We start from the raw sequence: 26,651 nt of genomic DNA on the forward strand, positions 1-26,651 counted from the left end.
CTCACACTTGTGTTTATAATTCTCTGCTTTGGTCAGATTCTGCATTTCTCTTTCCTTCTTCTATTAAAAGTGTTTGAATTTTTTCTCTCTAATGTATATCCCTGAATTTTGTCTCCCTCGAATGGATATGTGAATTTTTGTTTCCATTGTCAATGTCTCTGCTCCCAGCATTATTTGATACGCTGTGACATTGATGATTATACCCCCCAGCCACCCAGCTGGAAAGAAGGAAATAAGAAATAAAGAGCTCCATTTTTTTCTCTTCATTAAAATATCTTCCTTTTTTTTCTCTTCTCTCATCTTCCCTGCAAATAATCTACCCAGATGACAATTGAGTTGCAAATGAAGTAAACATCTCTCAGTTACAACTTTTCCTTTTGTTAAAGGAAAGAGAAAGATAAAACAGGCATTATAAAATGTTTATTTTCCATCCTGGGTTTTGGAACATGGAGGATATAGAGATTTGTGTTATGTGTCATATTTTCTCTTAAAACTTATATATATAGTTTTGTTTTAGATTAATGGGGAAAATCTCAGCTTAGTAATCTACAGGCATGATTGCGTCTAGACCAATAACAATAGAGAGGCTGGTTATCTCCTTGTGTTTTCTTTGTCTGGAGCTAATTGTCATTCTCTTCTTTAAAAGCAAGGGTGACTCTTACGAAATATTCAAGGGAAAGTTAAAAAACTAATTGTTTGTAATGTATTAATTTTAAATTAAATGCCTTGATTTATTTTCTAGGTATAAAATAATATCATTAGATGCTTGGCGTATAGACATAAACAAAAACAAAATAACCAGAATTGACCAGAAGGCATTATATTTCTGCGGATTTCCTACTCTGAAACACATCAAACACAAAGTCAGTGGCTATTTAGTTCAGAATTTTTTCACTTTATTAAGTGTGAAGTGATTATGGAGAAAGAATTAAAATTTAATTCTTTGAATTCTTTTAAAGTTTTTTTTGAAGAAAAGTGGTGTTCAAGTATTCCAGCAAAGCAGTCGTGGAGAAAACATGATGTTGGAAATCTTAGTGGATGCAGAATCAGATGAACTTGTAAGTATTTTATTTATCATTCATTTATTAGATGCCTATAATGTATTAAACTGTAGCTGCTGGGATGTTTACCAGGATGTTTACCAGTATTATATGTTGTAACTCTAGAAATTTGGAGCCGAAATAAGGATAAAGCAAAGAAACATTCTTACAAATTAGATAATAGTTCAAGAACCTGTATCATTGTGACACAATGAATATACAAATTTTCTAGAAATTTTAAAAAGGAGATGAGCTATGTAAACCAAAAGTTAAGTATAGACTTGAGAATAGGCTTGAGCTGAGTGCTGAAAAACAGGTTAGGACAAAGAAAAGGAGGGGAAAGGCATTCTAGTCGAAAGAAATATCATGAGCCAGTCATTTCAGTCAAAAATGTCATATATTAATGTTTTTAACCTTTTTGTGTATCTGAACTATTTCTTAACACTTAAGTCTTTTCTTTAGAATAAATGTGATATATTTGAGGAGAAGGAATAAATAAGCCTTATTGAAGCAGAGGATTTGTGTTTGGAAATAGTAGAAGATAAGGTTGAAAAATCAGATTGAGGCCAGATTATGGAGAACCTTGAGTACCAGGCTAAGGAGTTTGGACTTATTTTCCCATGACCATTATCTTGAAATTGGTATTTTCATAAAGATTAATTTGGTGGCAGTATAATAAACTAAATTGCACAAAAGAGAAATCAAAGAAAGCGGGAAAGCTTGCGGGTGTAGCATCAGGTGTAGAGACATAAACTGCGGAAGTAGCAATAGATCTAGATGAACAAGATGAAATAAAACTGATAGGTTTCATTATTTGGTCAAATACAGGGGGTGAAAAGAGAAACTATTAATAGTAAATGTGCCCGAGATATCCAGGCTAATTAACTAAAAAAAAAAAAATTGCAATTTACTGGACTAGAAAAGTTAAAACAGGGGAGTTGATGGTTTAGGGGGATGAAATGATAAATAATGATGGAATTTTAAGGTGACACTAGGAAGTTTGACTGGAAATGCCTTGCCAGCCTTTCTTAACCAGTATTCCACAAGATGTATAAGCCCTAATGTCCTAAGTCATTCATTGTAAGCAATAAATTAACTTACCTTCTGTGCATTTAGAACAATAGGAGTTATATACCATCTTTGAGAGAATAGAGAAAATAGAAATATTTTGTGTTCTCTGATTCAGGTGAAAAACCTGTTTAGAAAGGCTGTTTACGGCTGGGCATGGTGGCTTACGTCTGTAATCCCAGCACTTCTGGAGGCTGAGGCGGGCATATCATCTGAGGTCAGGAGTTCAAGACAAGCCTGGCCAACATGGTGAAACCCCGTCTCTACTGAAAATACAAAAATTAGCCAGACTTGGTGGTGGGCACCCGTAATCCCAGCTACTCGGGAGGCTGAGGCAGGAGAATTGCTTGAACCTAGGAGGGTGGAGGTTGCAGTGAGCCGAAATCGCGCCACTGCACTCCAGCCTGGGTGACGAGCGAAACTCCATCTCAAAAAAGGAAAAAAAAAAAGAAAGGCTGTATATATGCAGTTAAATACCTGGAGCTAGAGCTTGGAGAGAGATAAGGATATTCAAGTTGTCAACAGAGAATTGATGACTTTGAGGTTCATTTCCTTGAAGACAAGTTACATTGAGTGTTCATGGTCTCAGCATAAAGAAATACCCACAGTTATAAATGGTGGAGAGGGAGCCAACAGAAACGGAGAGGTTAGGAAGAATGATTCCAAAGTTAAATAGTACCACAGAAACATGGGGCAGAGGATGTAAGCTGCGTAAATCTGAAGAATAATAAAAAAATAAGATCTGTGAATTTGTCTTTTAGAACATTAATGTTGATCTTTGAAAATTCCATTTCAATAGATTGGTGGAAGCAGAATTTCAATTTCTGAGAACTAGGCTAAGATTGGGTAGACGGGAAGTAAAGGTAGCAAGTATTAAGCCCTTGGTCAAGAAGTTATTTATTTGTTTGTTTGTTTGTTTGTTTGACAGAGTCTCACTCTGTCGCCCAGGCTGGAGTGCAGTGGCGCTATCTTGGGTCACTGTATCCTCTGCTGCCCGGGAGCGATTCTCCTGCCTAAGCCTCCCGAGTGGCTGGAATTACAGGCTCCTGTCACCACGCTTGGCTAATTTTTTTTTGTATTTTAATACAGAACGGGTTTCACCATCTTGGCCAGGCTGGTCTTGAACTTCTGACTTCGTGATCCACCTGCCTCTGCCTCCCAAAGTGCTGGGCCTACAGTTTCTTAAAACTAGAATTTTTTACTTAAGATATTATTTCCTACAGAATATTTGTAGAGCATTTTATGGTTTATGAAAGCTTTCATGTATATGATTTTCTTTTATCCTCAACATTGTGAGGTAAATGTTATTCCTTTTCCTCATAAAAGAAAGCTGAGACTCAGTAGGATTAAATGATATGCCAAAGATTCTATAGCTGAAAAACTGGTAGAACCCAAATTTGGACCCGTGTCTCCTGATTTTAAGTCTAATATTCTTTTTTTATCACACCAGCCATAAACTGAAATGAGATTATATTTCTTAGATCCTGTTTTAAATAATTGACTATTTGATGTGAAACAGTGAATAGATCTTTTCTAGATATTTCTGCTGTTCTTTTTACTTTTCTCAGTTACCATAAAAAAAAGATAATTAGAATGATAGAGTTTTACACCTGGATGGAAGATGGAATTTTGTAAAGCAACTAGTTCAACTTGTTCATTTTATGTATTTATTTTATTTATTTTTGAGACGGAGTCTTGCTCTGTTGCCTAGGCTGGAGTGCAGTGGCGCAGTCTCACCTCACTGCAACCTCTGCCCCTCGGGTTCAAGCGATTCTGCTGCCTCAGCCTCCGGGTAGCTGGAACTACGGCGTGTGCCACCACACCTGGCTGATTTTTGTAATTTTAGTAGAGATGGGGTTTCATCATGTTTGCCAAGCTGGTCTTGACCTCTGGACTTTAAGTTCTGGGATTACAGGTGTGAGTCACTGCACCCGGTCCCAAGTTTTTTATTTTAGAATTTAAAAAACTTAAATGGAGATTGGAAAATTTTGCCTATGTAAAGTTTTCTCTTAGACCTGAAATCATGAATGAACTTTTTTGCTTTTACTTTAAGACCATAGAAAATGTAGCTTCATCAGTGCTTGGAAAATCTGTCTTTGTTAATTGGCCTCACCTTGAGGAAGCTAGAGTCGTGGCTGTATCAGATGGAGAAACTAAGTAAGTAAGATTTGATTTATAACTTTTCTAACATATATTTGCTTTGTTACTTTGGTGGCTTTTATTGGTTCATTTTTTTAACTGACAAAATTATATTAAGAACATTTACACTCTGTACCAAAAATGGAAGTCATCTAATGACACCACTTGAAGTTCAAACACTATTGACAGTTTATTGTACCTCTCGAGCTATTTTAGATGCATATGTTATTTTTTTCCCTTTTAATTTCTTGGAAGTTCTATATCCTAATTTTTTTCTAGAAGTGGTTATCATTATATTACTTAGCAAATACATTTCTCTTTCCAACAAGAATTAATAGCATATGTAACCTTCCCTTTTCCCTGCCCCATCTGGGTTTCATTTAAATTGTACATTAATTTTTTAGGGTACATATCTTCTGTTTTAAGAAAAATATCTTAACATTTCATTGAAATTCACAATCATTTATATCAATAAATATTTAGATAAATTATTTTTTGTCTTTTTTTTACTATTTCATATAAATTTTATCTTGATTTCTTTTATTTTATTTTTCATATGGCTAGAATTTTCTGAAATAATTTTTTTTCAGAGAAGATGGGTAGATATTATGTTTTTTGATTTTGAGTTATTACACATCCAAAATGTCTTTTTTTTTTTAAATTTACATGTAGGTTTAGAATTTTGAAAGCCCAGTTTCTTTTCCTTTTCTCTTAGAGCTCTGCATACGTCTCTCCATTATGTTATTTTATGTAATGCTGATGAGAAGTCAGTGCCAGTACGGTTGTTTTCCTTTGTTGGAATCTGCTTTTGTGTATGAAATCTTGAGGATTTTTTTTTATCGGAATTTAATTCCCCTACCTTTCTGATGAAGTCCAATTTATTAATTTTTTTATGCTTTTGGTGTCATGTCTAAGAGCTCTTATTCTAGCCCTAGGTCCTGAAGATTTTCTTTGAAAAGTTTTATAGGTTTACCTCATTTTATATGAAATCAGTAATCCATTTTGAATTATTTTTTGTATAAGGTATAAGGGGTGGATCTACTTTCATATATTTGTGTATGAATATTCAGTTGCTTCAACATCATTTGTTGAAAAGACTGTGCTTCCTCCATGTCTGCTTTTATGCCAGTAACACATTGGCTTGATTACCATGGTCTTAACATCAGGTAGTGTGATTCCTTCAACTTGACTTTTTTTTTTTTTTTTTCCAGAATTGTTTTAGCTGTTTTAGGTCCTTTGCCTTTTCATATAAATTTTATGATTTTCCTATATCTCCAAAAAATCTTGGAGGGATTTTTATAGGAATTGTATTAAACCTATAGATCAATTTGGGGAGATTTAACTATGTTGAATATTCTTATCCATGAACACAATATATCTCTTCATTTATTTAGATCTTTGATTTCTCTCATCAGTGTTTTGGTTTTTTTCATCATACTGATCAGGTACATGTTTTGTTAGACTTATACCTGAGTATGTAATTTTTCTTGGAGTGAGTATGAATGGTATTATGTTTTAAATTTGTTTCCCCTGCTAGTATATAAAAATACAATTGATTTTTTATGTTGATTTTATATCTTAGAAAATTTTTTCTTTTTATTTTATTTTTAGAGTTCAGGACAGCCAGTTATTTTGTAGAATTCTGGATTTACCCTGTTGTTTCCTTTTAGCGTCATTTAACTTTGTCCTCTTTCCCACGTATTTCCTGTAAGCTGGAAGTTAGGGCTAGTAGCTTAATTAGATTCAGGTTAAACTGTTTTGGTGAAAAATACTTTATAGGGGCCAGGTGTGGTGGCTCAGCCTGTAATCTCAGCACTTTGGGAGGCCGAGGTGAGAGGATCTCTTGAGGCCAGGAGTTCAAGACCAGCCTGGGCATCATAGTGAGACTCTGTCTCTTCAAACAATAAGAACATTAGCTAGGCATAGTGGTGTGCACCTGTAGTCCTAGCTTCTCAAGAGACTGAGGCAAGAGGATTGCTTGAGCCCAGAAGTTTGAGGCTGCAGTGAGCTATGATCACTCCACTGTACTCCAGCTTGGGTGACAGAATGAGACCCCATCTCTTAAAAAAAAAAACAAAAAAACTATAGGTAATGCATACTTCATATTGAATTTGTATTTTTGACTCTTTAAAAATGTTTATTTTTATATGTTTAGTCTCTTAGAAAAAAATATGCTTTTAAATTTTATTGACTGACTGACTGATTGGGAGAGACAAGGTCTTGCTCTGTTGCCCCAAGTGCAGTGGCAATCATAGCTCACTGCAGCCTCAAACTGCTGGGCTCAAGTGATCCTCCCATCTTAGCCTCCCGAGTATCTGGGACTACAGATACGTGTTACCATACCTGGCATATTTTTTTATTTTTCTTTGTAGAGACACTGTCTCAATATGTTGCCAGGGTGGTCTTGAATTTCTGGCCTCAAGCAGTCCTCACATTTCGGCCTCCCAAAATGCTACGATTACAGGCATGAGCCACCGCACCCAACCTTAAATTTTTTTGATACATAATAATTGTATATATTTGTAGAATACGTGATATTTTGATCCATGTATATGACATGTAATTTTCAAATTATCCGTTACCTCAAACACTTACCATTTCTTTGTGTTGGGAACATTTTCAATCTCTTCTGACTATTTTCAAATATACACTAAATTGTTTATTATAGTCAACCTACTGTTGCTATAGAACACTGGAACTTATTCCTTCTATCTAACTTTGTATTAACCAACTTATCATCTTCTTCCTCTGTACTTCCCATGCTTTTAAAATTTGAATGAAATTAACAAGCCCTTGTTCTGTAATTTATATTAGTTTATAAAAAGAACTAATTATTATAGTTTTGTAATTTATATTACAGTTGTGGGGTTTTTTGCTAGTATACCATGTGAAAAAAATATTCCATTTGGAAGACTCACACTGCTAGAACTCTATATTAAACCAGAACATTTTGGTTATATAATTTTTATTTTAACTTTTAAGGTTTTACTTGGAAGAACCTCCAGGAACACAGAAGCTTTATTCAGGAAGAACTGCCCCACCATCTAAAGTGGTTCATCTTGGAGATAAAGAACAATCTAACTGGGCAAAAGAAGTACAAGGAATTTCAGAACAGTGAGTATCGTTAAAAGTATTTAATATCATAGAACTAAAATCCATTTTAATGTACTCATTCTCTAACTTATTTTCCATTTAACATAGTAGTTACTCTGAATACTAATTACATCTTCATCCTGTGTTCGAAAGTAATGAGTTCTAGTTTAAAATGATATCTGATTAGCAGTAGTTACAGCCTTGCCTAGTTTGTCACTGAAATACCTAATGAAGTATAGAAAAAAAATGACAAATTCATGTAATACTAGGAATAACACTTAATACTTGACTGATTTTGAGAGCTATTTTCACTAACTGTATAAGGCCATTGAATTTTTTGGCCACATGTAAGTCATGAAAATTGGAAGAAAAATCCTCTTTTGTTCCTCATCTTCTCCCGTTCCCGATTCCCTTTACTCTCTTCCACCCAAGCCGTATTCCCCAGGGCTTAGAATGCAGCCAAACTGAAACGCTAACCCACCTGGGAATGCTGGTTTTCAGGATCACCAGAGTGTTTTGTGTCCCATGATCCCACCCCAGCAGCACCTCTCATTTGCCATCCAAACACAAGAATTCCCAAAACAAAAGCAGAATACGAGAGGCTGGCATTGGCACATGAAATGTTTTAAATGTATACCACCAGCCTTCCTATCCATGGATAAGCTTTTGGAGAATTCAGGGGTACTCTTTCTAATTTTGGGGCTAATACCAGGCCACAACATCCTTATTCAAAGATGAATAAACTGGGAAAACGTTCAAAGACCATGAAAAACCATCCAACACCAAAGGAGATAAACAAGCTCTCGAGAGGTAGAACATATTTTTGCCTCCCAACAGTGTAAATTAGATACCCCATCATAGTTTATATCATTCTAAATTGTCTTTTGTAGCATATAAATAAACCATAATAATAAACTTATTTGTATGATTAATTTAATAACTCTTTCTTTAGATAGTATGCACTATAAGACTAGAGAGCATATCTGTTTTTGTTACTTCTTTATTCCAATTTATTGGTTAGTGCCTAGACACTCAGTAATTGTTTGTTTGAATGAATAGATAATATTTTAGTCAAGACTCCTTTAATTGGAAAAAAAAATCATTCAAAGTACTTCGGGTAAAGTGTTTAGTCATTTGTTTATATATGTAACACTGATATGTGAATATCAATGTATTGATACCTGCTATAATAGATACAGTAGTATGCATTGTAATGAATAAAATCACATAATGAATAATAATAAAAACACACAGTTCCTACACTCATGATATTTACAACTGCTGGATGGGAGACAACTATGGTAATTGCACTTGAAGGAGTAGTGCTCTGAGACCATTTGACTTAGCTAGGGAGGAATTTGTCGTAGTCAGGGACAGTTTCCCAAGGAAGTGTTGATTAAATTGATATCTGAATGCTGACTGGGAGTTAGGCAAGGAATGAAAAGGAAGTGTTTCACGATGAGGGAAGACTTACATGAAAAGCCCTATGGCAGGAGGAAAAGCAGTGTGTATTGAGGAAGATTGGCAACAAAGAAAAAAGAAAGTGGCAACCTCAAAAGTAGGAGAACAGCAAGAAGAGGGTTATATCATGTAAACCAAAGGAAAAGATTATTTCAAGAATAAGGTAATAGGCCGGGCGCGGTGGCTCACGCTTGTAATCCCAGCACTTTGGGAGGCCGAGGCGGGCGGATCACGAGGTCAGGAGATCGAGACCACGGTGAAACCCTGTCTCTACTAAAAATACAAAAAATTAGCCGGGCATGGTGGCGGGCGCCTGTAGTCCCAGCTACTTGGAGAGGCTGAGGCAGGAGAATGGCGTGAACCCGGGAGGCGGAGCTTGCAGTGAGCCGAGATCGTGCCACTGCACTCCAGCCTGGGCGACAGAGCGAGACTCCGTCTCAAAAAAAAAAAAAAAAAAAAGAATAAGGTAATAAACCACACCATATATTTTGAAGAGATTTAGCAAGAGCTATATTGATTGAGCCATGGAGCTGAAAGCCAAACTAGAGTGGGTAAAGGAATGATTGAGAGTTGCAGAAGTGGAGACACAGTAGAGATTGACAACTTGTTCAAAAAGTTTAGCTGTGAGAGAGAGACCAAGAGATCTTGACCTCTTATCTGTTGTTCCGATTCTGAATGAGCTTGAACTTCTCTGAGGGCAGCAAAGGACAGAGAGAACTATCAATGCAGAAGACTGCTGGAGATGATAACAATGTATACTGGTTCACTAGAGAATAGTTTCTAGTGCCTAGCAATTCAGGCTGTCTTGTTTATCGTTGTCAACCAAGTTGAGTAGACAAGGCTATGTGGATTCATGAGCACTTAGGTTTATTTTATTCTGGTCACCATTTTCTTAGACTGCTTTTCTTTGCTACCATATTCCCCCCGATACCATCTCACTTTTTGTCCCTTCCTTTCATGCCTCCCTAGCTCTTCTGTCTTCCAAGGTGAAATTCACAAGATCACTGTTGCTCTGCCCCTGAGGGTTTACAAATTATTTGTGATTTTTGCACATTAGAACGTTAGTAGCATGAGGTGAGGATTCCATGGCTCTAACAATAGGAGTGATCCTTATGCAGACCATTCTTAGCTCTATGACTTTTGCAGCAAGAATGTAGAATCTGTTAACTTATCTCATATCTCCATGTATCTTAACTAAGATATGTTCTACTAAGTTGAGTATATTCTTTTCCTATAAACATATACATGAAATATTTCCATAAGTACCAAATCATGTAGTTTTATTTTGAGAAACCCTCTAAGCACATATGATGTACCTAATAAATTTCTGTATAACTGTGTAACAAATTTTTTTCTGATGAAAATCACCAGTAAGAGATAGCTAAAGAAGGATATAGGATTGAGTAGAGCTGGTTTTTGGTTTAGTCAGAGAGTTAATTGTGTGTAAAAACAATGAGAAGGAGCAGAGAGAAAACAATAAATTCTAAGATGGAAGGAGATGGATTCTTAAATAGGATATGAGATAGCTCCTCTGTTTTAACAGTATGGGAAGCAAATATAAGTTGGTTTGTGTGTTTGGCATTGGGAAAGCTGAGGAGCTCTCATTTGATTATATTTTCCTTGTAAAGTAGATGCTGATGAGTTTAGCTATTGAGGATGGCTGGAGGAAAAGGAAGGTTGGTCATAAGTTGGAGTAGAGTGAAGGAGGTTTGAAAATAGTTATTCAGGGAAATAGAAGACTATCAGTTTATCAGGAAAATGTGGTAGAATGGTAAGCAGTATTGAGGATCCTTTTTGAAGTTGGAGTCATAATTTATAATGAAACATTCTACCCTGTGTTTTGGGATAGAAGTGAGTTCACCAGTCACAGCCTTAGAAAAAACAAATGGCTGGATTTACTCAGCACTGGATTTTGCCACATGAGCACAATGAAGAGACAAAGAGGCAAGGAAGTTTAGAATACTGGCAAGAATATTACTGAAGTGGTGGACGGTGAAATCTAAGTGGGATAGAGGGAGAAGTGAAGAAAGTAGTAGACAGTAATAGTAGTAATAGTCTGGGAGGCCGGGCGCGATGGCTCATGCCTATAATCCCAGCACTTTGGGAGGCCAAGATGGGCAGATCTCTTGAGGTCAGGAGTTCAGGACCAGCCTGCCCAACATGGCGAAACCTCATCTCTTCTAAAAATACAAAAATTAGCTGGGCATGGCAGCGCCTGCCTGTAGTCCCAACTACTCTGGAAGCTGAGGCTGGAGAATCACTTGAACCTGGGAGGCAGAGGTTGCAGTGAGCCAAGATCACACCACTGCACTCCAGCCTGGGCAACAGAGCAAGACTGTCTCAAAATAAAAAAAGTCTGGGAGAAGATAGAAAGTTTAGTGGTTTGGAAATCACAGATAAAATTGAACAAAGTAGTTGAACATGCAAGTTGGATGAAGAGGAAGTTATCAGACAGTAAGATGTTTGTGTTAGTGATTTCAGAGGTTCAGTGGTTATGGATAATGTCAAAAACCAAGTCATAGCCATAGAAATTGCTGGCTTAGGTGAAATGAAGGAGGTTATTGGAGATAAAGAGGTTATGAAAATGAGTTACGGTGATGGGTAGATCATACATGTAGACATTGACGTAAGAATAGAATGGGAAGTGGAGGGTAGTTTACTACTAGAGATTTTGAGGTCTCAGTGGGCTGTAAGGAGAACACCAAAACTCTCTCCTACCCCTGAGGGTGCATGGTATGAAAACAAACAACTACTATTTGATAGGGAAGTGGTGGAACCTTCAGATAAGGAGGGAGAAATTGAGGATAAAATGGAGTGAAAAGGTTTAGGAATGGAAGAAGACCTGGAAAAGGGGGCAAGGAAGTACTTTATGGGACATCATGGAGAAAGTGATGCACATAGAGGATAATTTGGAGAACAGCTCCAACACCCTACACCTCTATCAAGCAAGAGATTGATCAACATTAAAAATGTGGTTATTGGCTGTACACGGTGGCTCACACCTTTAATCCCAGCACTTTAGGAGGCCAAGGCGGGTGGATCTCCTGAGGTCAGGAGTTCAAGACCAGCCTGGCCAACGTGGCAAAACCCTGTCTCTACTAAAAATACAAAAATTAGCCAGGCATGGTGGTGGGCACCTGTAATCCCAGCTACTCGGGAGGCTGAGACAGGAGAATTTGTTGAACCTGGGAGGGGGAGGTTGCAGTGAGCCAAGAATGCACCACTGCACTCCAGCCTGGGCGAAAGAGTGAGACTCCATCTTCAAAAAAAAAAAAAAAAAAAAAAAAACTTAGCCGGGTATGGTAGTGTGCGCCTGTAGTCCTAGCTACCCAGGAGGCTGAGGCAGGAGGATTGCTGGAACCAGGAGGTGGAGGTTGCAGTGAGCCAAGATTGTGCCACTGCATTCCAGCCTGGGCAACAGAGCAAGACTTCGTCTCCCCGCTAACAAAAAAAAAAAAATGTAGTTATTAAATGACCAGTGATAAACACTGGAACTATTAAAATATAGAATTAATTTTTTAGTGCTAACACTCTTTACATAGGAGAAAGTTAAGATAACTTCATTTATAATTTAGAAAATTAGAGAAGTACGAAGTTTTTTTTTTTATTCCTGAGACAGGCTCTCACTCTTATCACCTGGGCTGGAGTACAGTGACGTCATCTCAGCTTACTGCAATCTCTGCCTCCTGAGTTCAAGCTATTATCCCACCTCAGCCTTCCAAGTAGCTGGGACTACAGGTGTGGGCCATTATGCCTGGCTAATTTTTGTATTTTTTTGTATTTTTAGTAGAGACGGAATTTCGTCGTGTTAGCCAGGCCGGTCTTGAACTCCTGACTTCAAGTGATCCACCTGCCTCAGCTTTCCAAATTGCTGGGATTACAGGCATGAGCCACCGCACCCAGCCAAGAAGTATGAATATTTTTTAAATTTAATTTTTAAATAACCATTAGTAGAAATTGGAACTCAAGATTTCTGACTTGCAGATGACTGATGAAAAAAATCAAATGAATGAAAGATGACTAGAATATAGAAAGGCAAAATAAGACATCATTTAGGAAGCCAAAAAGTAGAATTAAAATAAGATGACAGAAATGACCAAACTAAGAATTGTGTCAATAAATTTAAGAGGCTATATAGTTCTTTTATTAAAATACAAAAGCACTTAGGTTACATCACCAAGATCATCATTCAACTGTTGACCAACTACAAGAAGTACACCTATAGCCAGTTAGTAAAGTCTAAAGCACAGTAACCCCTCACCATCCACAGTTTTTAGAAAGTATAGTTTTATATTTATATTCCAAAAAAATTTTTTTTTTTTTTTTTTTTTTTTTTTTTTTGAGAGGAGTCTCGCTCTCTCACCCAGGCTGGAGTGCAGTGATGCAATCTTGGCTCGCTGCAAGCTCCACCTCCCGGGTTCACGCCATTCTCCTGCCTCAGCCTCTCCGAGTAGCTGGGACTACAGGCGCCTGCCACCACGCCCGGCTAATTTTTTGTATTTTTAGTAGAGACGGGGTTTCACCGTGGTCTTGATCTCCTGACCTCGTGATCCACCCGCCTCGGCCTCCCAAAGTGCTGGGATTACAAGCGTGAGCCACCGCACCCGGCCTATATTCCAAATATTTTTAAATAAACATTTGGTTTGATTTAGTCTTTTTAAATTACACATTATCAAATATATACCTGTGAAATACAGATAAAAAGAAAATGAGGATTGCAGTGTTAAAAATCAGACAAAGCTTCACTGAAGGCCAAAAGAATAAATAGGAGAAAAGATAATTATTTACAAAAAGTTTACTTCACACTGTAGATAAAACAAACATAAACCTGTATACACTAAAAAGGGAAAAGATTAAAAAAAAAAAAACCTGTATACACTGAAGAACATAATTAACATACAGTTGTATTTGGTGGATTCTAAAACACATTTTTTTACTTTTTGTCATTTATGAACTTATAATATATTTTGCAGTGTCAAAGTTTAATTGGAGGATTCTTTTTCTTGTTCGGTGGTACATCAAATAATGATATGTCTTACAATCAATTGTGTCTTGCAAACTGCAGGAAAAACTGAAGCAAATTAAGGATCACTATAAGTTTGGGAGTCTGACCATTCTATCCCTGACAGATCTTTTTTTCTTTTTTTTATTAATAGAGGCGAGATCTCACTATATTGCCTAGGCTAGTCTCAAACTCCTGGGCTCAAGTGATCCTCCCGCCTCAGCCTCCCAAAGTGCTGGGATTATAGGCATGAGCCACCATGCCCGGCTCCTGACAGATCTAGTAATCAAAAAACAACTATGCAAAAATAGGATCAAAATAATATAATTCATTGTTGTAAAAGTTATAGATCAGATTATGCACCATATATTAAAAACCCTTGCATGCAGGATAGTAAGAAAATACAATAAATTTTATTTCATTCATCTCTCTCTCTCTCTCTCTCTATATATATATATATATATATATTTTTTTTTTTTAGTGAGATGGCATCTTACTATGTCACTCAGGGTGGAGTGCAGTGGCACATTCATATTATACCTTACCACAACCTGGAGCTCCTGAGCTCGAGCAATCTTCCTGCCTCTGCCTCTGCAATAGCTGGGACTATAGGTGCACACCACCATGCCAGGCTACTATTTTAATTTTTTGTAGAGATGGGGTATCACTGTGTTGCTCAGGCTAGTCTCGAACACCTAGCCTCAAGTGATACTCCTGCCTTAGCCTCTGGAGTACTTGGAATTACAAGGGTGAGCCACCAAGTCTGGCTAAGAAATTTTCAGACAGACAACAACACTGACCCCAAAGCAGTAAAAGTATATAGTAAAAGAAAAAGTAAATGGACGAAAATCTTCCAACCACTTGGGAATTTAAAACTTTTGAGCTAACTAACTATTTGGGGGATTTTATTTTAATGGAAACATTGAAATACAGCCGTACCTTGTTTTATTGTGCTTCTCTTTATTGTGCTTCACAGATAGTTGCATTTTTTACAAATTAGAGGCTTGTGACAACCATGTCGCAACTCTGTCAGTGCCATTTTTTCCAACAGTATGTGCTCACTTCATGCCTGTGTGTCACATTTTGCTGATTCTCACAGTATTTCAAACTTTATTATTGTTATTTTTATATCTGTCATGGTCATCTATGATCAGTGATTTTTAATGTTACTGTTGTAATTGTTTTTGGGCACCATCAACCATGCGCATTTGAGATGGTGAATTAATCAATAGATGTTGCGTGTGTGCTGACTGTTCTACCAACCAATGGTCCCCTAGTCTCTTTCTCTTTCCCTATTCTGTGAGACATAGCAATATTGAAATTAGGCCAGTTAATAGCCCTCTTCAGTAGTCAAGTGACAGGAAGAATCACATGTTTCTAGGTTTAAATCAAACGCTGGAAATGATTAAGCTTAGTGAAGAAGGCGTATCAAAAGCTGATATAGGCCAAAAGCTAGGCTTCTTGCACCAAACAGTTGTGAATACAAAAGAAAAATTCTTGAAGGAAATCAAAAGTGCTACTCCAGTGAATATACCAATGATAAGCAAATTAAACAACCTTATTGCTAATATGGAGAAAGTTTTAGTGGTCTGGATAGAAGACGAGACTAGTCACAGCATTCCCTTAAGCCAAAGGTTAATCCACAGTAAGGCCCTACCTTTCTTCAATTCTACCAAGGCTGAGAGAGGTGAGGAAGCTGCAGAAGAAGTTTGAAGTGAGCAGACGTTGGTTCATGAAGTTTAAGGAAAGAAGCCATCTCCATAATATAAAGTGTGAGCTGAAGCAACAAATGCTAATGTAGAAGCTATAGTGAATCATCCAGATCTAGCTAAGATCATTGATGAAGATGGCTACACTAAACAACAAACAAGAACGAAACAGCCTTCTATTGGAATAAGATGCCATCCTGGACTTCCATAGGTGCAGAGGAGAAGCCAATGCCTGGCTTCAGAGCTTCAAAAATCAGGCTAACTCTCTTGTTAGGGAAAAGTGCAACTGGTTAAGTTGAACCTGGTGCTCATTGACCATTCTGAAAATCGTGGGGCCCTTAAGAATTCTGCTAAATCTATGCCTGTGCTCTATAAATGGAACAGCAAAGTCTGAATGACAGCACATCGGTTAACAGTGTGGTTTACTGAATATTAAGTCCACTGTTGAGACCTACTGGTCATAGTAAAGATCCTTTCCAAATATTACTGCTCATTGACAGTGCACCTGATCAACTGAGAGCTCTGATGGAGATGTACAAGGAGATAATGTTTTCACGCATGCAAACACAACATCCATTCTGCAGCCCATGGATCAAGGAGTAATTTGAACTTTCAAATTTTAGTAGTTAAGAAATACATTTTTGGCCGGGCACAGTGGCACATGCCTGTAATTCCAGCACTTTGGGAGGCTGAGGTGGGCGGATCACCTGGGGTCAGGAGTTCGAGGCCAACCTGGCCAACATGATGAAACACTGTCTCTACTAAAAATACAAAAATTAGCTGGGCATGGTGGTAGACACCTGTAATCCCAGCTACTTGGGAGGCTGAGGCAGTGGAATTGCTTGAACCTGGGAGGCGAAGGTTGCAGTGAGCCAAGATCACACCACTGCACTCCAGCCTGGGTGACAGAGCAAGACTCTGAGTGATTGCTCTGGTGGATCTGAGCAAGGTAAATTGAAAACGTTCTGGAAAGGATTCACCATTATAGATGCCATTAAGAACATTCATGATTCATGGGATTTCAAAGTATCTATCAACATTAGCAGGAATTTGAAAGAAGTTGATTCCGACCCTCCTATATGACTTTGAGAGGTTCAAAACTTCAGTGGAGGAAGTAACTGCAGATGTGGTGGAAATAGCAAAAAATACTAGAATTAGAAGTGGAACCTTAAGATGGAACTGAATTGCTGCTTTCTCATAAAACTTGAATGGATGAGAAATTGCTTCTTTGTTTTGTTTTGTTTTGAGACAGAGTCTCGCTCTGTCACCCAAGCCAGAGTGCAGTGGTGCGATCTCAACTCACTGCAACCTCCACCTCTTGGGTTCAAGCGATTCTCGTGCCTCAGCCTCCTGAGTAGCTGGGATTTGGGCAAGTGCCACCATATGCAGCTAATTTTTTTATATTTATTAGAGACAGAGTTTTGCCATTTTGGCCAGGTTGGTCTCAAACTCATGCTCTCAAGTGTCCGCCTGCCTTGGCCTCCCAACGTGCCAAAGTGCTTAGATTATAGGCATGAGCCAACGCACCCGGCCAAGAGTAGCTTCTTATAGATGAACAAAGAAAGTGGTTTCTTGAGATGAAATCTACTCATAGTGAAGATGCTGTGAACATTGTTGAAATGACAGCAAAGGATTTAGGATATTACATAAATTTAGTTGAAAAGCAATGGCAGACTTTGAGAGCATTGAGTCCAAGTTGGAAAGAACTTCTCTTCTGCAGAGAAATCTTTCATGAAGAGTCAACTGATCCAGCAAACTTTATTATTGTCTTATTTTCAAAAATCGCCTCAGCCATCCCAACCTTCATCGGCCACTGCCCTGACTAATCAACAGTCATCAATATCAAGGCGAGACCTTCCACTAGCAAAAAGTTAACTACTAGTAGCCTACTGTTAGCATTTCTGAGCAATAAAGTACAGTTGATCTTTGAACAGTGTGGGAGGTAGGGGTGCTGACCCCCAATACAGTAAAAAAAGCACATACAACTTTTGACTCCCAAAAACTTAACTACTAAAAGCCTACTGTTCATCAGAAGCCTTGCCAATAACATAAGTAGTTGATAACGCATATTTTGTATATGTATTATATAGTGTGTTCTTACAATAAAGTAAGATAGAGGAAAATGTTATTAAGAAAATCATAAGGAAGAGAAAAAAATATATTTACTATTAATTAAGTGGTAGTGGTTGATCATAACAGTTTTCATCCTCGTCTTCATATTGAGTAGGCAGAGGAGGGGTTCATCTGCTGCCTTAGAAGTGTTAGATACGGAAGAAAATCTGCATGTAAGTGGACCTATGTCGTTCAAACCTGTGTTTTTCAAGTGTCAACTGTATTTGAAAATGAAAGTATTGTCTTAGCCCAGTCTGAGGCTGGGTAATTTATAAAGAAAAGAGGTATGTTTGGCTCAAAGTTCTGCAGACTGCACAAGAAGTATGGCCTCAGCATATGCTTCTGGTGAGGGCCTTAGGAAGCTTCCACTCATAGCAGAAGACAAAGAGGAACAGGCGTGTACAGATCACATGGCAAGAAAAGAAGCAAGAGAGGGGTAGGGAGGGAGGTGCCAGGTTCTTTTTAACAGTCAGTTCTCATGGGAACTAGTAGAGTGATAAACCCCCATATCCTCCTCATTACAAGGAAGACAGCAGCAAGCCATTTATGAGGGATCCGCCCCATGACCCAGACATCTCCCACCAGGCTCCATCTCCAACACTGGGGATTGGATTTCAACATGAGACTTGGTGGAGCCAAACAAACTATATCCAAACCATAGTAGATATATACATTTTTTTTAGACATAATGCTATTATACACTTAATAGACTCAGTGTAAACACAACTTTGGTATGTACTGGGAAACAGAAAAATTCATGTGACTCAATTTATTGTGGTGGTCTGGAACTGAACCTGAAATGTCTCCCAAAGTATGGCTATATACATATGGAGCAAAAAATACCTACAAATTATAAGTGTATTAATCATAAGTGAAATCATAAGTATATTACTTGATGAATTTTCACATGTGGAACAAGAATACAAGTCAAAAAACAGTAACAGGAATATTATCATAATCCAAGGAAGTCCCTTGTACACCCTTTTATCCATTACCATCTGCTGCTCCCTCCCCACCCCCAGTGATGAGGATAACTATTTTGACTTGTAACCACATACATCTGTGTTTTCTATTTTTGAACTTTATGCAGTATAAGTTCATTCACACAGAGTGTATTCTTCTTGAGCCTGATTTCATTTGGTCAGTATTGTGATTCTAATATCCATATTGTTACATGTAATCATAGTTGGTTCATTTTCACTAATGATACTATTGTATGAATACAGCACAATTTTTCCATTCTACACTGGATGGATATTTGAGTTGTTTCTCATTTGGGGCTTTTGGTGAACGTATATATATGCATTCCTTTTGGGTATATATCTAAGAGTAGAATTACTGCTTCATAGCATATGCCTACATTCAACTGTAACAGATACTACCAAAAAGGTTTGCAAACTGTATCAATTTACACTCTACCAGCAGTTTGTAAGAACTTCTGTTGATTTCTGTTTTCATAAGTACTTACTATTGCTTTTTCATTTTAGCCATTTTGGTATAGTAGTAGTATCTCATTTTGCTTTAATTTGCATTTCCCTGATGACTAATAAAATTGAACATCCTTTCATGTTTGTTGGCCATTTGAATATGCATACTCTTTTGTGAAATGCCTGTTCAAGTCTTTTGCCCTTTTTAAAATTGGGTAGATTATCTTTTTTTCATTACTTTATAGTTTTCTTACTGGCTTATTGTGTCATTCTCAATTTCAGGGGAAAACTAAGTAATTTATCTTTAAATAAAATTATCACTGCAGCTTGTTTTTAATTACTGTTCTTTATCAGATTAAGGAAATTTCCTTCTGGTTAAGAGTTTTTATCATTAGTTGGTGCTGATTTGTAAAATGTTCTTTCCACAGCTGTCAAACTGATTATATTATTTTTATCCTGTTAATCTGATGAATTACATTGATTGAATTTCCAATATTAATCTACCCCTAAATTTCTGGAATAAATCCCATTTATTTATGATATCCTTTTATACATAATTGGATTTTATCTGTTTAAATTTGTTTTAAGATTTTTGCATCTACTTTCATGAGAAATACTGGCCCATAATTATAAAGATTTCTTGAAATGTCCTGGTCAGCTGTTGATATCAAGATTACTGGCTAAATGACTTTTAAGTGAAAGTGGTAGAAAAAAATTCTAATAAATTTTTAGAAAATGGTGTGTTTCAAAAATTTATTGGAAAACTTTTGTTTCTAGCTAAGGTGACAACTTTGCTAGACCAACTTTGCCATAGACAACATTATTAAAGTATAGGCTGATATGAAAAAATATATAATGTGTTATATAATTATATACTATATTATATGCTATTTTATATAGTCTATATTATATACTACTTTTATGACATATATTTGTATAAACATAAAACTTTTAAAGTGTGATTGGTAAAGTGAGCTCGGTAGATGGACTGAGTAGTAATATGGGCATACTAAAAATTGAATCAGTGAGCTAAATGATCAACCTTAGAAATTCCTTCAGTAAGCAGTACAAAAGCACAAAGAGATGAAAATAATATAGTCAGAATTTTAATATCTATCTAATAGGAGTTCTAAAAAGAGAAAATGGAAAGGAGATAAGAAAATATTCCTTAAATGAAGAATGATTATATATTTAGATGAAAGGTCAGCAAACTTCTTCTGTAAAGGGCAAATAATAAATATTTTAGGCTTTGTAGACTTTACTATGTCTGTCACAACTACTCAACTTTACCATGTAGTGCAAAAGCAGCCATAGACAGGAAGTGAATGGATGACTATGTTCCAGTAAACTTTTGTCTAAAAAATTAGGAGGCTGTCTGAATTACTTTAGATTGGAAAAGCCATCACATACTCCTGGCAACCCCCAATCTATTTTCTGTCTTCATGGATTTACCTATTTTAGATGTTTCGTATAAATGGAATCATATGATATATGGCCTTTTGTATCAGGCTTCTTTCATTTAGCATGCTTTTGAAGTTCATACACATTGTAGCATGTGTCAGTGCTTATTCCTCTTTATGACTGAATAATATTCCATTGTATAGATATGCCACTGTTTGTTTATCCATTTGTTCATTTATGAACATTTGGATTGGATTGTACTTTTTGGCTATTTGAATAGTGGTGCTATGATCATTTGTGTATCAATATTTGTTTGAGTACCTGTTTCCAATCTGTGGAGGTTGGAATGCTTAGAATTGTTGGGTCATGTGTTAATTATATGTTGCTTTTTGAGGAACTGCCAAACCATTTTCCACAGCAGCTGCACCATTTTACAGTCCCACCAGCAATGTGCAGATGCTCCAGTTTTTCCATGTCATCACTAAAACTTATTTTTTTCCCTGTTTTTTAATTATAACGATCCTAGTGGATGTGAGAACAGGAGTTCTTATAGCTCTGTGAGTTCTTATTTAATCGCATAGACAGTTGGAGAAGTACCTACAGAGTAAAATAAATAATGCAAAAAGTCTCAAGTTAGGTACTGGAACTGCTATCGTATTTATTTGAAGTTTATTTACACATTTGATTATGAGTTGATAGTTTACAATAGTTGATGATTATCATCCTAGAATATCTGCATACTCATTCATATGTATATTTCATGTTTCTTTCATGTTTATTCTTTCTTTTAGCTACCTGAGAAGAAAAGGAATAATAATAAATGAAACATCTGCGGTTGTGTATGCTCAGTTACTCACAGGTCGTAAATATCAAATAAATCAAAATGGTGAAGTTCGTCTAGAGAAACAGTGGTCAAAACAAGTTGTTCCTTTTGTTTATCAAACTATTGTCAAGGTAAGTCTATATCAAGTTTCTATTCTATCTTAATATACACTATTAATACACTTATACACTGTATAATGAAAAGATGATATATTAATATAGACTAATACAGCAATGTATGATAGAGATTATCATTTAATATAATTTACAAAATAACTTATTATTTGTAAGAAGTATTACATGCTCAGACACTCAGCATATATAGTTAGGAAACTTGTCTTTTATGCTTTTTTATGCTTTTTTTTTTTCTTTTTTTTGAGACGGAGTCTCGCTCTGTTGCCCAGGCTGGAGTGCAGTGGCGTGATCTCAGCTCACTGCAAGCTCCACCTTCTGGGTTCGTGCCATTCTCCTGCCACAGCCTCCCGAGTAGCTGGGACTACAGGCGCCTGCCACCACACCTGGCTAATTTTTTGGTATTTTTTAGTGGAGACAGGGTTTCACCATGTTAGCCAGGATGGTCTCAATCTCCTGACCTCATGATCCACCCACTCGGCCTCCCAAACTGCTGGGATTACAGGTGTGAGCCACTGAGCCCGGCCTTTTATGCTTTTTTTTTAAGGACTTAGTCTCAAAAAGAAAAAATCCCAGCATTAACTTATACCCTTGAATTTTATATTTTTATTCTTCAAAAATATTTGCCTTAAATCATCTTATAAATGTAAAAGGCATTTACTTTTGCATTTATAATCTTAGATACGAAAAGAGGACAAAAATTTTTTGAAGTATGTAGCAATCCTGTAATTTGGGGTGTTATAGTACAGTGTAGTGATTAAGTGACTTAAGAGCACTGGCTGCCTGAGTTGGCCTCTTAGCTGCATGACCTTGGACAAGATTCATCCCCTTTCTGTGCCCCAGTTTTCTCATCTGTAAAGTGAGGCTAATAATGGTCTCTGCCACAGAGGTTTGTCATGAGGATTAAATGAACTCAATAAATGTGTGAAGCACATAGAAGAGTGCCTGCCATATAACCAGTCAACAAATTTTAGCTGTTGGCATTATGTAGAAAAATCTTCACACTGACATTTGCAAACAGCATAGTCATAATCCCATAGGAAAAAAACTTGATACGCAATCTATAGAAATTGTGACTAAGATGATTTACTTTTATTTTATGTAGGACATCCGAGCTTTCGACTCTCGTTTCTCCAATATCAAAACATTGGATGATTTGTTTCCTCTGAGAAGTATGGTCTTTATGCTGGGAACTCCCTATTATGGCTGCACTGGAGAAGTTAGTTTCCATTATTGTTACTGATACATTTTTCTCTAGTTTAAAGCAGTTACTTAACTTCTCTTCATTTAGGTTTAAATTAAAATATAATAATGAAGGGAAAAAATAAAGAATTTATCCATGTAACTTATGAACACAGTGTTTGACTTATATATCTAAAGACTATATATCTAAGACTAAAGACTATACTTTCAGTCTTGAGCAGATTAGGATCAAGAGGTGGTGTGTTCAAATCCTGATCTCTTTTTTTTTTTTAGCAGTTTTGTTTATTGTAGTGGTATGGATGAAGCAATTTTGTAACTATTTTAGGCATGTAATAGGCTTGAGTGAATTTGTAAATGCGTTCATATTTGAGGAACTTTGGTTCTTAAATGGAAAAAGGTACATGCAAATATGGAAGGGGAGAAAGCAAGAAAGAACCTATAGGGACAGATTTGGAAGTATTAGTGTGAACTCATGGTTTCTAAAATATGTATATATGTTTGTATATCTGTGTATATAGGCACAAATATATCTGTATGTATATATACACGTATGCATATGTTTCTAGCTCTGTTTGCTGAAAGGGATAAGAAGCAAACACACCTTAGCACAATGAGCACATGTACCACCCAGATCTTGACCTCTAATTTGATACCTCACTAAAAGGAACAGGGCTTCTCAGAGAAATTGCTGATTCTGGATCTGGTGCAGGGAAGATACAAGATGAACCTGGAACATCTTGTTATGTCAGAAAGTAAGGAGGTGCTCAGAAGAATGGTGGGAGTATGTCATGTAAACACAGGAACCAGGTTGAGGGTACTACCACTACCCAAATCTTGGATACTTTGAGTGACAAAATAATTAAATTCAGTAATTAATTATAAACCACTGGGGGGAAAACAGGAATTCATGATTCCGTAGTGACAGTAAAAAGATAAATAGGGAAAGGAAGGGCTCTTGTCTGTAGTAGCATGTAAGAAGTAAATTTGGAGAGAGTGCTGCAGTTGAAAAACCGTTGTGCAACCAGTATGATAAAGATTGAATCATGTAAGAATCATCTTTGGGAACTAAATCTAGGGGGAATTTTTTTTTTTTCAATCAGGAGCAGGATATTTGCATGGTCTTAGAATGTATCTCCTACAGACTATTTATTAGCTGCAAGGGAAACAAAAACTGTAATTATGCAGGAAAAAAATTGAGCAACATCGTGATGGTATAATCAAAGTTAGCATCGCATTAAAGGACAGATGAACATTGTGTACCTCCAGATGTAATACCCTTTGGAGGACACATCACCTGTGCAGTATTCTGGCTGTGAATGTATTACTATAACCTAATTACGTGGAAGCATCAAACAAACCCAAAATGAGGAACTGTTTTTTTGTTTGTTTGTTTGTTTTTTAAAGGCAGGTTGGAGAGGGAGGGACAAATCATATTTTCTTCAAAATGTCAATGTTGGCTGGGTATGGTGGCTCACTCCTGTAATCCCAGCACTTTGGGAGGCCAAGATAGGCAATCACTTGAGGCCAGGAGTTCGAGACCAGGCTGGCCAACACAGCGAACCCTCATCTCTGCTAAAATTATAAAAAATTAGCCGGGTATGGTGGCGTATACATGTAATCTCAGCTACTTGGGAGGCTGAGAATGAGAATTGCTTGAACCTGGGAGACAGAGGTTGTGGTAAGCTGAGATCATACCACCGCACTCCAGCCTGGATGACACATCGAGACTCTGTCTAAAAAAAAAAAAAAAAAAAAAAAAAAAGCAGTAACTTAAAAGGTCAGTGTTATAAAAACAAAAACAAAGAAAGGCAGTGGATACATTTTAGATTAAAGGATGCTAAAGAGATACGACAATTAAATGCAATATCTGATCCTAATCTGGATCTTATAATAAAGGAAGAAAATAGTTCTATAAAGGACATTATTTGGTCAACTGACAAAATTGGAATATAGATGGTAGCTTAGATATAAGTATTATGCCAATGTAAATTTATATACTTAATAACTGTACTGTGGTTATATAGTAAAATATCTATCTTAGGAAATATACACTGATATATTGAGGTCAAGGACATGATGTATGTCATATATACTCAAGGGGTTCAGAAAGATAACTATGTATAGGTAAATACACACACAGTACACAAATGTTAAAGGCATTTGTTTTATAATGCTAACAACAGGTGAATCTGGATAAATTTTTTTTCTTTTCTTTTTTTTTGGAGACAGAGTCTCGCTCTATTACCCAGATAGAATGCAGTGGCATGATCTGGGCTCACTGCAACCTCCACTTTTTTTTTTTTTTTTTTTTGCAACTTTTTGGTACTTTGGAATTATTTGCAAAAAAAAAAAAGAATGATTGGGCCAAGCACAGTGGCATGCACCTGTAATCCCAGCACATTGGGAGGCCAAGGTGGGGGTGGGGAAATTTGTTGAGCCCAAGAGTTTGAGACCAGCCTGGGCAACATGGCAAAATCTCATCTCTGCAAATAATTGGGCTTAGTGGTGCACACCTGTAGCTCCAGCTGCTTGAGAGGCTGAGGTGGGAAGATTGTTTGAGCCCAGGAAGCCAAGTGCAGCAAGTCAGCAAGCCATGATAGTGCCACTGCACTCCAGCCTAGATGACAGAGCAAGACCCTGTTGCCAAAAAATAAAAATAAAAAATAATTGTCGATTGTCCAGGTGCAGTGGCGTACACCTATTATCTTACCACTTTGGGGAGACCAAGGCAGGAAAATTACTTGAGCCCAAGAGTTCAAGGTTGCAGTGAGCTGTGATCCCACCACTTTAGCCTGAATGATAGAGTGAGGTCCTGTCTACGGCCATACCACCCTGAATGCACCTGATCTCGTCTGACAGAATGAGATCTTGTCAAAAAGAAAACAAGAAAAAACAAATTAACAACCATTAAAGCAATGATACAGTGACTCAAATTTACAGTATTATAGATTCTGTCTCAAAAGAAGTTAACCATTAAAGCAATGATACAGCAACTCAAATTTACAGTATTTTCATACCCACTTAACAAATTTCAAGAGAATTTCCACTATCCAACTTGTCGTACTGTATTTCAAAAATAATAGTGTTCAAATAAGTTAAAAAATAAAATGTACTGAAAGAGACTATACTGTGATTTTTTTCTTCTTCTAAGGTTCAGGATTCAGGTGATGTGATTACAGAAGGTAGGATTCGTGTGATTTTCAGCATTCCATGTGAACCCAATCTTGATGCTTTAATACAGAACCAGCATGTGAGTACAGTAGTTTGTATTGTTTCATTTAGAATTGATAAACTTTTAAAATATTAGGATATTTTTGCCACCTCCTTTGAATTTATTTCAGATATTTTATTTAATACTGATTAGATTCTCTCTCCCAGTTGCATCTAGTATTTAAAAATAAGTGTGGAATCTGTGCTCAAAACTTCATGTAGATCTTTGTGGGGGGAAATCACTGAAATCCCGTTATTAATCTGTAGTGATTGTTATGGATTATTGTGTTCAAGCTTATAAGAGGCACATTGATTAGCACACCCTCTGGGAATAGATTTAGGTGTTTTAAACCTTTCATAATAATTCAGAGCCTGCATTTTTAGTTGCAAGTGACAAATGGCCTTTCTGCAAAGGCTGTATGTATCTCTTAGCTAAGAATGAACAGTCTCAATCCTAAAGAATATTGGAAAAATGCATTTAAGTTAATAGCATCTTTTTCAGGACTTTCTCACCAAAAAATTCCACTGGCTTTCTTTTCTCCTGTTAAAATAGAGGGAAGGTTCTGATATCTGTCATTTGTTCTTATTGATTGGTTGGATAATTAGCTAATATTAATTCACAATCAACCAGCTTCATTTTCTGACTCTCATGCCTCACTCTTTCTGATTTATATCTCCATTTTGATGGAGCACTTACTCCAGTAGCTTCTGAGAAAACTTGCGTCTCTGGAGATGTCTTTATTCTTCTCCTACACTTGATTGATAGTTTGCCTGGGTGTAGAATCCTAGGTTGAAGATTATTTTCCCTCAGAATTTTGTTTTGGTTTTGGTT

The 26,651-nt window shown here is 36.7% G+C and overlaps 1 protein-coding gene across 3 annotated transcripts in view; it reads left to right on the top strand.

Moving 5' to 3' along the window:
* The window catches only part of XRN1 (5'-3' exoribonuclease 1), a 137,933-nt gene that overhangs the window by 42,829 nt on the left and 68,453 nt on the right, over positions 1–26,651 (top strand). For all 3 annotated transcript variants that reach the window (XR_004246223.2, XM_032144161.2, XM_032144162.2), the window contains exons 17-23: positions 743–863; positions 960–1,058; positions 4,162–4,265; positions 7,230–7,361; positions 21,244–21,406; positions 22,512–22,625; positions 25,761–25,859. Coding sequence is in view for 2 of the 3 variants with exons in the window: in XM_032144161.2 (XP_032000052.1) it covers positions 743–863; positions 960–1,058; positions 4,162–4,265; positions 7,230–7,361; positions 21,244–21,406; positions 22,512–22,625; positions 25,761–25,859 (832 nt within the window). In the remaining variant the exon portion in view is untranslated. The remainder of the gene's footprint in view (positions 1–742; positions 864–959; positions 1,059–4,161; positions 4,266–7,229; positions 7,362–21,243; positions 21,407–22,511; positions 22,626–25,760; positions 25,860–26,651) is intronic.

This window comes from Hylobates moloch, unplaced genomic scaffold (assembly GCF_009828535.3).
Source record: "Hylobates moloch isolate HMO894 unplaced genomic scaffold, HMol_V3 SCAFFOLD_22, whole genome shotgun sequence".
Taxonomy (NCBI): Eukaryota; Metazoa; Chordata; class Mammalia; order Primates; family Hylobatidae; genus Hylobates; species Hylobates moloch.